The sequence below is a fragment of the Hakea prostrata genome, chromosome 9 (assembly GCF_041222555.1).
Source record: "Hakea prostrata isolate BN-2017 chromosome 9, UWA_Hpros_2, whole genome shotgun sequence".
Lineage (NCBI taxonomy): Eukaryota > Viridiplantae > Streptophyta > Magnoliopsida > Proteales > Proteaceae > Hakea > Hakea prostrata.
Genome location: NC_142608.1, coordinates 42,971,919 through 42,985,891, shown reverse-complemented (window position 1 = coordinate 42,985,891; position 13,973 = coordinate 42,971,919). Strand labels below are relative to the sequence as shown.

General features: G+C 40.0%; 1 protein-coding gene across 1 annotated transcript; it reads left to right on the top strand.

Annotated features, from left to right (window-relative positions):
• Positions 1-2,610: 2,610 nt before the first annotated feature.
• LOC149005270 (putative pre-mRNA-splicing factor ATP-dependent RNA helicase DEAH5) lies at positions 2,611-13,824 on the top strand. Its single transcript, XM_089168299.1, has 2 exons — positions 2,611-6,088; positions 12,811-13,824. The coding sequence occupies exons 1-2, from the start codon at positions 2,952-2,954 to the stop codon at positions 13,202-13,204; spliced, it is 3,531 nt and encodes a 1,176-aa protein (XP_089024425.1). The 5' UTR covers positions 2,611-2,951; the 3' UTR covers positions 13,205-13,824.
• Positions 13,825-13,973: the final 149 nt, after the last annotated feature.

Sequence of the window (13,973 nt, the reverse complement as noted above, 5' to 3'; positions counted from 1 at the left end):
TCTCTCCCGAGGGGGGGGGGAATCGGGACCTTCTTTCCCACAACAGAAACTATCTGAAGAATCCTATGAGGCTGTATTAAAATGAATTGGTGCAAGCACAATATGTTATATATTAGGCCTAGTTATAAATTCATGTTGGCAATTTGCAGCCTTTAACAAAAATTGAACAGAGGGGATGTGGGGTGTGGGCTTTTCTGAAATATTTAATATTGTTCCATCAGTTTAGTGTTGATTGTTCCCATCATGACTCAATAGTCAATTAGGCAATTGGACATCAAGGAAGCAAGCATTCTTACATGGGTATTTGTACACTCCAGTATAAATGAATTAGCCTTTGGGGTTCATTGATAATTCAGCCCAAGGATGTTTGTAAATTGCATCGGTCATTAGAAGGCTTCTCCAATCACCAAGGCCTTGTTCTTTTGTCTTTATGAATGATATGTTGATTTGTGTTGATTAGTTGTGGTATTTTGGTCTTCATATTGTGCTACTTTACATAACTTTATTAGAAAACAAGAGGCTTCAAACTGACGTTTTGAGAAAGTTGAGAATGGAGAGCTTGATGGTGAATTTGAAAGCAGTGATAGCGATGATGATGAGGTCTTGGACATTGTCGATGTGATAGGCCGCACAGAACAATTACGATGGGAAGCATATCGAAAGGAAATTACAAAACAAATCATGGAAGCTTATTAGGATAGACGATGAATGTATGAATACTTATTTTTTTTTATAAGTGTTTGATGAAATTTAAGTTTAGTAGTTGATGTAGTTTTAATTTTAGTAGACATTACATTGATATTGCGATAAGTATGATTGTTTTCTTGCAAAACTTATGGTTTATATGAATATTGTTAAGTTAATATTTTGTTTGATGCATTTTTTTGTAATTAGTTAATTGTTAATATTTAGATTTATATGATTTCTTTTTTGTATTAATTTTCATTATTATTTTCTAACAATTTTTCATTTTGACATACCAAACTTATTTTTCATTCCATAATTTATTCTCGACAAATGTCACAAAACCATTTTTCATTATTTGCCAATAATTAATTTTTGTACTTATTTATTTTAAAATTATTTACCAATAATTTTCAATATTCAATAATTTATTCTCGACAAATGAGAATTGATACCAAAAAGAGCCTACGCCTCAACCATTTCTCATAACAGATTCTCTTTCATGGTTATGGAACACTTGCTGCCGCCACTGTTCCCAAATCGAGCTTTAAAATGGAACAAAGGATTTAGGAGGAGATTCAAAACCTCTGAGAATTCAAAACCAAGACGTCAATACTGAAAAATGAAGTAGATTGTTGGCCTTTCATCTTCATTTTGAGATGTTACAGAGGTGGGGCTTCAAGAGTCAACCCTGCATGTATATTCACTTCCGTGAGTGGGAATTATTTGTTAAGGTTTTGTTTTTTGGTTTTTTTTTTTAATTATTTTTTGTTTCAGTAGATTGAATAAAAGAAATAATTTATTAAAAAAGAGAAAAAAAACTAACACAAATAAATCGAAAAAAAGAAAAAAGATATTTTCGTCAGAAAAATTATTCAACTAGTTTCTTTATTCTTATTTAATTATTTCTTGAAACCATAGAACAAAATTCCATCGAAACTTGCGAAATTTCCACCGAAATTTCCCATTTTGAAAAATGCGAAACGAAACTCATGAGGACCGAAAAAAAGTCCTCAGTTTCGATCGAAACTGTTGAAATTTTGTCGAAACTTGTCGAAACCTTGAAACCTGTCGAAACTTGGTTCAACCCAATTGGACCAGCTGGTTCATGAGGAAAAAAAATTCCCAAATTTCGTGGAAACTTGGGAAATTTCATGGAAACCTAGGGAATTTCGGGGAAACTTGGGACTTTTTCCTGTAAATTTTGTAGTTTTCCCAAATTTTCAATTTTTTTGTTTATTTCATGTTTCCCCAAATACCCACGACAAATACCCCCTCCATTAGGACTTCCCTATCCAAAGTGTGTATTCCCTCAAGTTGGTTATCTTAAGCATATTGATAACCAGACTCATAAATTTACAGTTGTTGATTAACTTGACAACCATAGGCATAAAATGTAATGGGATGTCTATGTTCGTTGGTTGGAGGAGAGGATGTTACAGGCATAGTACTACTTAGCTCACAGGATGAATCCACTCTTGGCACTCCTCTTAACACTAAGTTGTATTTTCCTTTTATTGTCAACTATTTTGAGGTTAGAATTATATATTGAATGTTATGTGCTTAAGTAGTTAAGTTTATAATGTATTTTTTGGACAACTCTACATTGATGTTATATACATTGAATGACATATCTACATTGATTTTTTTAGCAAAATACAACAAATGTATTCTTTATACTCTAATTAGCTTAAATACAGGATCCCACCCCAAAATACTCTCTAAAACCTGTCGAAACTTGATGTCGAACTTGTACGAAAAAGTCCTCGGTTTCCTCGAAATTTCCCAAGTTTCCACCTAAGTTTCCCATTTTCACCCGGTCGAAACTTGAGTTTCCCTCGAATTTTTTACCATGCTTGAAACCACAATGGAGCCATGTGCAAAACAAAATTTAAACTAGAGGAAAGAGATCTGGAGCACACCTCACGTCCGGATGAAAATTACCCAAAAAAACAATTTATAGCCGTGAACATCCCCTTCTCCAAAATGTCCCCTGGGATCATCTGGTGATATCATTCTGGTTTTGGATAAGGTCTTGTATTTTAATTTCGTCCTTCGAATTCTATATCTGATTTCTGATTTGTTGGTAATATGTTTGATTTCTAACTCATCTCCATCAGTCGGTTGCCTGGTTCGAAAATTTTGGAAGGTTTCTAGTTTCTATCGTCAATTCGATCTCCGTTTCGTGTTCAAATGAAGTAACAGTTTCTAACCCTAATTTCCCTCAATTTTAGCTGTCATCTCGTTTCTTGTCTGCAATTCCAATAATGGGTACTGAAATCCAAGATGAGGGTTTGAAGACGCTAGAGTACCTGTCCCTTGTCTCAAAGGTCTGCACTGAGCTCGAATCCCATCTAGGGTTTGGTGACAAAGTACTGGCGGAGTTCATCACTGATATGGGTAGTAAAAGCGAAAGCCTGGATGGATTTGACTCCAGTTTGAAGGCGAGTGGAGCTGAGATGCCTGATTATTTTGTTCGCACTCTTTTCACTATTATCCGCGCCATTCTCCCGTCAAAACCCAAATCTGAGAAAGATAATAAGAGAGACGTTTCAAGTGGTAAAGCGACGATTTTTTCGAGTCTTGCAATTGCAGACGATAAGGAGAGGACTAGGGAGATCGAGAAGGAAATTGAAGAGGAAGCTAAGCTGAAGGATATAGAGAAAAGGGATAGGGACAGGGAGAGGCAAATGGACGAAGAAAGGAACAGGAACAGAGAAGGAAATAGAGATAGAGGGAGTAGAAGGGATAGACACAGAGGTAGATATGACGACGAGAGGGAAGATAGAAGAGAAAGATGCAGGTACAGAGATGAGGACAATAGAACTGACTCCAGGAGTAGATCAAGACACAGCCGGCATGATAGGGATAGAAGGGCTGAGGATGATGAGAATGTTGACAATCGAGATGGAGAGCATAGAAGAGATGAGCCTGAAGTGTACAAGGTTTATACTGGTCGGGTGTCGAGAGTGATGGAAACGGGTTGCTTTGTCCAGCTGAATGATTTTAGAGGTAAAGAAGGTTTAGTACATGTTTCTCAGATTTCTAGTAAGAGGGTTGCCAATGCTAAGGAGTTTGTGAAGCGTGACCAGGAGGTGTATGTCAAAGTGATTTCAATGTCGGGACAAAAACTGAGTTTGTCAATGAGAGATGTTGATCAGACTACTGGAAAAGATCTTCTGCCATTGAATAGGGGTTTGGATGATGATGCCTTGAGGGCAAATCCTTCTGATTCAAGCCAGGGACCTAGAACTAGAACAGGGCTTTCAGGGATTAAGATTGTCGTGGAGGAGGATGTTATTCCATCACGACGACCATTGAAGCGAATGAGCTCACCAGAGATATGGGAAGCAAAACAACTTATGGCGGCTGGTGTTCTCGATGCTAGGGAGCATCCTATGTACGATGAAGGAGATGGGATGCTTTACCTGGAAAAAGGAGCTGAAGAAGAGCTTGAAATTGAGCTGAATGAGGATGAGCCAGCCTTCTTGCAGGGGCAAAGTCGATACTCTATGGATATGTCACCTGTGAAGATCTTCAAGAACCCTGAAGGATCCTTGAGTCGTGCAGCAGCACTTCAGTCTGCTCTAATCAAGGAGCGAAGGGAGGTAAGTGAGCAGCAACAGAGAACCATGCTAGATTCTATCCCAAAGGATCTCAACCGGCCTTGGGAGGATCCGATGCCAGAGACCGGTGAGCGACATCTTGCACAGGAATTGAGGGGTGTGGGTTTATCAGCCTATGACATGCCAGAGTGGAAGAAGGATGCATATGGGAAGTCAATGACATTCGGGCAGAGATCAAAGCTCTCCTTGCAGGAACAGAGACAGAGCTTGCCCATCTACAAGTTGAAGAAAGAGCTTATTCAGGCTGTTCATGACAACCAGGTGCTGGTTGTAATTGGTGAAACTGGATCTGGCAAAACCACACAGGTGACACAGTATCTTGCCGAAGCAGGTTACACAACGAGGGGCAAGATTGGATGTACACAGCCCCGTAGAGTAGCTGCTATGTCTGTTGCCAAGAGGGTGGCAGAAGAATTTGGGTGTCGTCTAGGGGAGGAAGTTGGTTATGCTATTCGGTTTGAGGATTGCACTGGGCCAGATACTGTCATTAAGTATATGACTGATGGTATGCTTCTCAGAGAGGTTTTAATCGATGAAAACCTCTCCCAGTATTCTGTTGTCATGCTTGATGAAGCCCATGAGAGGACAATCCATACGGATGTACTGTTTGGACTACTAAAGCAGCTTGTTCAACGGAGACCTGAACTTAGATTGATCGTCACTTCTGCCACTTTGGATGCAGAGAAGTTCTCTGGATATTTCTTTAACTCTAATATCTTCACAATACCTGGAAGAACATATCCAGTTGAGATCTTGTACACAAAACAACCAGAAACCGACTATGTAGATGCAGCACTGATCACTGTCATGCAGATTCACTTGACAGAACCAGAAGGCGACATTCTTCTCTTCTTAACTGGTCAAGAAGAGATTGATCATGCATGCCAGTCTCTTTATGAGAGAATGAAGGGACTAGGTAAGAATGTTCCCGAACTGATAATATTGCCAGTATACAGTGCCCTTCCTAGTGAGATGCAGTCAAGGATTTTTGAACCTGCTCCTCCTGGGAAGAGGAAGGTGGTTGTAGCAACCAATATTGCTGAGGCTTCTTTGACCATCGATGGAATATTTTATGTCATTGACCCTGGATTTGCTAAGCAGAATGTTTATAATACCAAGCAAGGCCTTGATTCACTGATTATTACACCTATTTCACAAGCATCAGCCAAGCAACGTGCTGGACGTGCTGGGCGGACAGGACCTGGGAAATGTTATCGCCTGTACACTGAAAGTGCTTATCGTAATGAAATGAAACCGACTTCTGTTCCTGAAATTCAAAGGATAAATCTTGGTTCAATTACACTATCAATGAAATCCATGGGAATCAATGATCTTCTGTCTTTTGATTTTATGGATCCTCCTTCACCGCAAGCCCTCATCTCTGCCATGGAACAACTTTACAGTCTAGGGGCTCTAGATGAGGAGGGGCTTTTGACGAAATTGGGTAGAAAAATGGCGGAGTTCCCCTTGGAGCCACCCTTGTCCAAAATGCTTCTTGCTAGTGTGGACCTTGGATGCAGTGATGAGATTTTAACAATGATTGCCATGATTCAGACAGGGAATATCTTTTACAGGCCTAGGGAGAAACAAGCACAAGCAGATCAGAAGAGAGCCAAGTTTTTTCAGCCTGAAGGGGACCATCTAACTTTACTCGCGGTTTATGAGGCATGGAAGGCAAAGAATTTTTCTGGACCCTGGTGCTTTGAGAATTTTGTTCAGTCGAGATCTTTAAGGAGGGCTCAGGATGTCAGAAAACAACTTCTTACCATCATGGACAGGTATGAATCTCTATTCACACTTGCCACTTTTGGTATAGCTGTTAGTGTTTTTCAACAGAATAAGAAAGAAGGAATGCCAAAAAATTGTTTTGTTATAATCAAGGTAAAAATTTCGATCGATATAAACATTTCGACCTTGGAAAAGGTCGAAATTTCGAGGTTTTGGTCAAAATTTCGACCGAAACTGGATACTTTTTTCCTGATTCTTGAAAACTCAATTTCGAGCTTCAAATGCACTCAAATTGATTTGGATTTTTGCATAGTAGCTATTTCAAGCATTTTGCATAGTAGCTATTTCAAGCATAATAAACACTGTAAAACTACTAGTTTATTAAAAAACTACTGAAAATGTAACATCCAACATTCCAAGTATATAGTACATGAATCAGAGAAGAAGCTGAAATGTTATTAATTACAAGTCTATTCTATTCAAGCCTTAAAGTCTCCCTCTTCCGTCTGCACCCCATACAAATGACAATATAACTCCCATGATGTTTGCCCCCGCCCTATATAGTTTTGGACATAGTCAAGAACGCACCTCTTGTATGTGGCCTCATCCACATGCATAAGATTCCCTAACGGTGGGAAGTTGTGAATCTCCAAAGGAACTGGTGGTGGTGGGCCTTGTGGCTGTGGAATAGTGTGGAAGATTTGCTCAACAAATGTGATATGGAGAAAATATGATCGAACCGGGTTCATACTTGGTTTGACCCTCGACCCCGGTCGAGACAGAGGGAATCGACTCACTCCCGAGCGAATCGGATCCAGAAGATAGCTTGCTGAGGAAGAAAACTAATTCAGCTACAAGCACGCCGTAATCCAACTTATGGATTAGGTTAATTACCCTAATGATGGCAGGCACAAATTGACGGCTGTTGCTTATCATTATCAAGGGGATAATCATCACATAACCTAAGGGTTATCTCAGGAGTCCTCTATTAGTCCAAACTAGTAGAAGTCTATCGCTCAACGGATCTAACTGTTAAGATCCAACGACTACCAGAAGAAGGCTCGAGTACATCCAACGAAGGAGATTCGAAGGTACACTCTATATAAACCTCACTTGATTACGAGGTGAGGGACTCAGATTTACATACACACTGGTAGACGTAAACTATCAGAGGCTTGCGATCTAGATCACCTTTCCCAGTTCTTCATTCCTTAGCTCTATGCTTCTAGCAGAGCCGTTTGTGATTAAGTTCATCAACTGACTTAGCCTTCGGAGGTGGACTCCCGACCCCAACGATTGGACCACGTCTGACGCTTTCGTTTTGCAGGTCATCACGAGGAGATCTAAGGGTTGAGCAGATTTTGGACGCATCAAAATGAAAGAGCACCCTGCGCCTGGCTCTCAGGAGAAGGATAAGGATACTGATAAGGTCCCAGTGGCTGACTCCGATAATTGACAGTGGGAGGGACACCATAAGCTCCATAGGCCGCTCCATAACCATAAGGCTCCAGTCGTGGCTGACTGGCCTGACCCTGAATCTGATAGCCAAGAGGGACACCATATGGTCCATAAGGACCATAACCATAACCATAAGTCGACTCGGTAGAACCAATACTCTCCACAGCAGTATCATATGAGGACTCTACAGGCCTATGCCATCCGGATCCTCTGTAGGTGGAGGAGTCTCTAGCATCATCAATGCTCATCGATCTCATAGATCCCACCAAGCTCTCGACATCGGATGGATGGTAGGACCCATATGATGGCGTGTCCTCTGTGCTCCAGTCGTGCGGTCTCCCCTTCCCCTTCCTCGAATATGTAGAAGAAACATTTTTGCCTCGAGATGCAGCTCCAGTATGGTCTGAATCCTGTGTCGCGTGGGTGAACCGATTCTCTCCTGTGAATCTCGATGGTCGTTCTCCCCCCCCTTGACTCTCACGTACTACTGGTGGTGGTGGTCTGTCCCTAGGATCAGCTGAATCCTGATCACGAGGTCCCACACCCTCCTCATCCCCTCCATCATCACCGTCATCATCACCACCATCGTCGTCATCGCCGGAGGCCTGAGTCACCTCATCCTCAGTGTCGGACCAGAAAATCAAATCCTCACTCTGGGTGGATGCACTAGGGTGTGGCACGAAGGGACGGGCGGGCTCTGTATGTGGCCTCCCCTCCTGGGCCATGAAGTCCCCCACATCAGCCCTCATCTCCTCTGCAATCTAACTATTGGGAAGACCTCCCTGCTCATCCAGCAATCCGTCTCCACTATCTCTCATCCAGTCAACTATTGGGTTATCATCATCATCATCCATCTCAAATATGTCGGCCAACTCGTTATTGGTGCTCTCTCTATCCATCCCCTGTCTAATATGATCCTCTCTCAGTCTCATATTATATTGTAGGTAGACAAGGTCCTTTAGACTATTCACACCCAATCGGTTGCGCCTCTTCGAGTGAATGAGGCTGAAGGTGCTCCAATTTCGCTCACAACCAGTGGCAGAACATGTTTGAGAGAGCACTTTGCTTGCAATCACACTTAAGTGGTGTGAGTCATCTCCAAATTGCAACCACCACTCAGCTGCAACAAACATAGACTCCAAGTCATTTTAATACTTAAATAACTAAATTAAAGATAGAATATAATAATTAAATGTATAATGAAATAAATTAATGAACTTACCCGGAGGGGCGGTTTCCCGCCCCGATACGGCCATAGCACAACCGAAGCTCCCAGTGGCATCCCTAAAAGCCTTTATCTAATATATAAAGAGAAAAAACAATAACTAGTTACTAGGTTAATGACTTAGTATAAAACTACGAATTGTGAATATCAAATGATTCAGATCACTATCTCACCTCCATAAGGATGATTGCTTGTTTAGCTGTTTCTGGTTTGAACTTCTCCACTATAGTTTGGACAGCATCCATCAAATCTTGCCTCATCTCAAGATTGTCCTTGTAATGGTACTTGGGATTTAAATAGTATGTTGTGTAAGAAAAAGTATGTCATAAAAGGGAATAGTTAATGCTTAATAGTGTGATAACATAATGAAAATTAAATTAAATACTAGACTTAACAACTCACCAGCCTTATGTAGTGGATGTTGCAACATAGACTCCCATCTACTGTTGATGATTTGAAGGACTTTCTTGTTGCCGCGTGGGTGGACCTGAGCAACTTGCTGCTTCATCCTATCTACTGCAGAAAATATGTGTGGTAGAGTAGGTTTTCTTTGCTGATCTACCATCCTCAACACATTCACCACAGGCTCAAGCATCTTCACCACTATCCTCACATTGTGCCAGAAAGTCTCATCAAGGATAGTCAATTGAGCTCTCCTTCCTCCCACTGATGAAGAACCCTCCCAGTTAAACCACTCCTCTGATGCAAACATACTCCTAAGGCCAGTCTTCCTACTCTTAAAGTTCTGCAGTGCTATCCAATTAGTAGCAAATCTGGTTATGCCTGGCCTCACTAACTCACCCTGACACTTGTCCCTCATCATCCTTAATGCATAGGTGTGGTTATATATGAAGGTGCTAACATGTCGAGCTTGGTCCCCGGTATTCTTCACAAGCTTGACCTTTCCAATCTCCTTCAACATTAAGTCAATGCAGTGAGCAGCACAAGAGTCCAAAAGAGCCTATATTTGTCCATCCATTAAGGCATCAAGCCATCAATACAAAGTTATAAAGTGTACATGTATATGTGTAATGTAAATATATGTATTTACAAATGAAAATTAATACTATATGTTTAGACTTTAGATACCTGGAGTTCTCCCGGCATCTTCAACCCAGCTTTCTTGTAGTTGGAGCCATTATCAGTCACAATTTGAACTACATTTTCCACTCCAACCTCCTTCACCACTTGCTTCAGTAATTTTTAAATGTATTTTGCATCCTTCTTCTCACCGGATGCATCTACTGACTTGAGGAACACTGTCCTCCCATCACAATTCAACATGAAATTGATGATGGACTGTCTAGTGGGACCAGTCCAACCATCAGCCATCAGAGTCACTCCATAATAATTCCATATGGGCTTTAATCCCTTAATGTACTCATTTATGTCCTCTTTATGCTTAGGCAAATACACATTATATATCTCATATGGAGTGGGGCCCTGTACACCACTCCCAGCCTTGCCTATCTACTCAATCATATCTCTGTAGTAGGGCCCCTGGGCTGTATGTGCTGGAACACTATGGTAATGCGCCCATTTGGAGAAAGCCATCCCCACTTTCTCTTTCACACTCCCCCATAAGTGCTTCAACTTTCTCTGTTTATGCTCAGGCCTCGTAAATAGAGTCGGATCATTGCGAAGAATCTCAAGATCCGGATCTGTAGGATGTGCTGAGGAAGCTTGACCCCTTGTAGGGGCCCGTGGGATAGGAGCCTCCTGCCTCACACTCTGAGACCTCCTCATAGGGACTTGAGAGCCACCTGTGCCTCCCATACCTACTGGCTCTCTAGAGGACCCACAACCCAGACCCCTCTGTTGCCTCCTTATGTCATCAATCCTCTGTTGCTCCCTACTCATCATCATCGCCCTCCTCAGCTGATCGGCCTCTCGATCAGGGTCACTGTCTCTTGGCTCATCCCTACCATAACCCTCAGGATCTGGAAGGTCATCTAAGCAGGCATCCTCGAACTCATCCCTCTGTGTTCTCTTCTCTTTCCTCTTTTGCTTTCCACCACTAATATATGAGGCCATTGCCCTCTTGACCTCTACAAGCACCTTTGGGCACCATGTTACATCCCTGTTGCCACCAGCTAGATGCACCTTCAATCTAGTGGCCCCACCTCCTCCTATTTGTTTCTTGCAGTAATTACACTCGCTCTTCCTCCTATCAGTTGTCAGTGGCCTCCCATGATCCCAAGCTATGTTTGACATCTTTAAAATAGAGTGTCTGATACAAGAAACACACACTAAGTATCTTGAAAAGCTCCACAATATGCTTAAAAAATGACATACATGCTTCTAATAATAACCTCCTATTTTTAAATATAAAAAAAATATATGTATAACTATATAAGTATTTTTTAATATATAAATAATTTTAAAATATGTAAAATACACAAACTATCTTAAAAATATCCACAACATGCTCCAAAAATTGCATACATGCTTCCACTAATACTTCGCTATTTTAAAATAAAAAACAGAAATTAATTGGTTTTTTTTAATATTTAAATATTTTTTAAAATTATTTAAATATATATTAAATACAGTAAAATTACATAATTAACAGAAAAAAAAATTAATTCAACACCATCACAGCAATATGGTGTCTCAACTCTCACATACATTCATTTGAAGCTTATACATGTACTATACATATTCATTTTTAGCAATATACATAATTTAGTAAATAATTTTTAATAACAGAAAAATAAAAAAATTGTAGGAAGAATAAAAAAATAATTTTGACACTACAAATTCATAGATCAACACTCTGAAGTAAACATATATAAATTTGGAAGCAATCTAACATGATTTAAGGCACAAATGAAACAAAAATCAAAAAATGAGGAAGTTGGTTACTCACCTTGCAAGATTTGAGAAAATGTACAAATGGAGGAACAAATCAAGTGTTTGAAGGAAATGGAATACTAGAAATTAGGTGTAGAATGGGATGAAAGCAAGAGAAATCAGCAAAATCTTCAAAAGGAGGTCGAAATCTCCAGGGCGATATCACTCGAAATGTCAAAACAGTGTCGAAATGTCGAAAATGACTCGATTTTGGGTATTTTATGACCTGTGGAAGTGTCGTTTCGGCCCGATATGGTATCGGGCGGAAATTTCGGTCGATACAAAACAATATGGATACATTTCGTGCCTACTACTACATTTCGTTTCGATTTGGATTTTTGCAGGCATTTCGGTCGAAATTTCGACCATTTCGATCGAATTTTCTTCCATGGTTATAATAATTGTTCATTATAGGCTGTTCTATTATTAAGTACTTTCTGGGATAATGACATATTTTTGTTAGATTTGTGAATAATAATTCTGATTGAAGGTTTTAGGGCGAGCTATGTATCTTTGTTGTTTACTAGATGGTGGTAGGAAATGGTGATTACTTTATATCGACATCCAGTGGTAATGGTTTGGAAGTCTTTCTTTTATTCCGACATTTTCTTTCTAATAGTTATTGCATATAGCAAGCAAAGACAAAGAAAAGAGGAGAAAAGAGGAGAAAAGAGGAGTATAGAAGAAAGTTCTGTGAATTAGAGAAGCTTCATGTTTAGATTGTGAAGGTCTCATCAGAGCAATCAGACACACAAACCCCCCCCCCCCAACATATATATATAGAGAGAGGAAAGATACTTCGCACCATGTGGAGACCAGCCAAGAAACAAAATGACCAAAAAACCGAGACCCACTCCTCTCAGTGCCAAGTATATATATATATATATAGGAAAGCTACTTCGCACCATATAGAGACCAGCCAAGAAACAAAATGACCAAAAAACCCAGACCCACTCCTCTCAGTGCTAATCCCAAGAGTATTGACTTCTTTCTCTTGCCTTTTGTACTCTTATTCTGACATAGCTAAGATATCCCTTTATCCTTTGTATTCTCTGTGGTTTTTGAGATACGGTTATGTGGGCAAAGTTATGACATAAGGTGTTTTCAGGTTGATTTTCTGTTTGCCTTTTTACATTCTTAGCAGACTTCATATTCTGTATGTTGCGGTAAAGTTTGTGAGTAGTTAAATGTGACGCATTGGTGCAAGATCTCAAAATCATTTTATGGTATTTTCAGGTACAAATTGGATGTTGTGAGTGGTGGGAAGAATTTCACAAGGATACGGAAGGCAATTGCAGCAGGATTTTTCTTCCATGCTGCTAGAAAGGACCCTCAGGAAGGTTATAGAACCTTAGTTGAAAACCAGCCTGTCTATATTCACCCAAGCAGTGCCCTCTTCCAGAGACAACCAGACTGGGTGATCTACCATGAGTTGGTGATGACAACGAAGGAGTACATGCGAGAGATCACCGTCATTGATCCCAAATGGCTTGTTGAATTGGCCCCAAGATTCTTCAAGGTTGCAGATCCGACAAAAATGAGCAAGCGCAAGCGACAGGAGCGTATTGAACCACTTTACGATAGATATCATGAACCCAACTCTTGGCGTTTAAGTAAACGGCGTGCTTGAGCACGTTTCATTTGTACATATTGTTTCTGCTCCTTTCATTGTGCATAGTTTTTTTTTTTTTTTTTGGTGCAAAAAGAAAACTATCATTAAGGGTGTTGCAGTTACATCCATCATGGTCCATAGTTGCCACATAAGATAGTCCTATGTGTTGCCTAGTTAAACTGAGAAGCCATAGTTTGGCAGAGTTTCTACTTAAATTACATGCCTTTAGTTTAGTGGTTATAGGTAAAATTTTTGCCAACATAGGGAATAAAGTGGGGGATAGATGTGGATCTATGTTTCCTTGTAACATATGTTCCATCATGTCGTCATCACACCAGAGATGTTGTATTTGGATTTGTTTCAGTTTTGCTAATTGTGTTGCTTTCCAAATTGCTTGTAGTTGATCTTTCAGTAGTTGTCCTTTGAGTGCTGTCTCTTTTATGATTTCTTGAATCTTTCCTTCCCATAGCACTCCCATGCTCCACCTTTTTCCTTCTAGTCTATCAGATAAGCCTGCACATATGAGTGTTGGTGAGTAACTAAAATTATATGATGTTTTGAAGCACTTAAAAGATGAGATTTTGTTGTGTTTCTTCTTCATTATTAATCCTGGTTTGAGGGCTTATCTATAATTCACCAATCTATTTATTGATACTAGCTAGCACCTTTAGGGGATTTGGGTTCTTATTGTTATGTACTTTAGAATTCCTTTCAATCCAAATGTAGTAGCATGTGATACTAAAAATGGAAAAAAAAAAAACCAATTTTTTTGTGTCTTTGTCCATGT

Bases quoted from the DNA above. Each gene is read 5' to 3' on its own strand.
- LOC149005270 (XM_089168299.1), top strand. From the start codon at position 2,952: ATGGGTACTGAAATCCAAGATGAGGGTTTGAAGACGCTAGAGTACCTG. The intron at 6,089-12,810 runs GTATGAATCTCT...TGGTATTTTCAG, and splicing joins CTTCTTACCATCATGGACAG to GTACAAATTGGATGTTGTGA.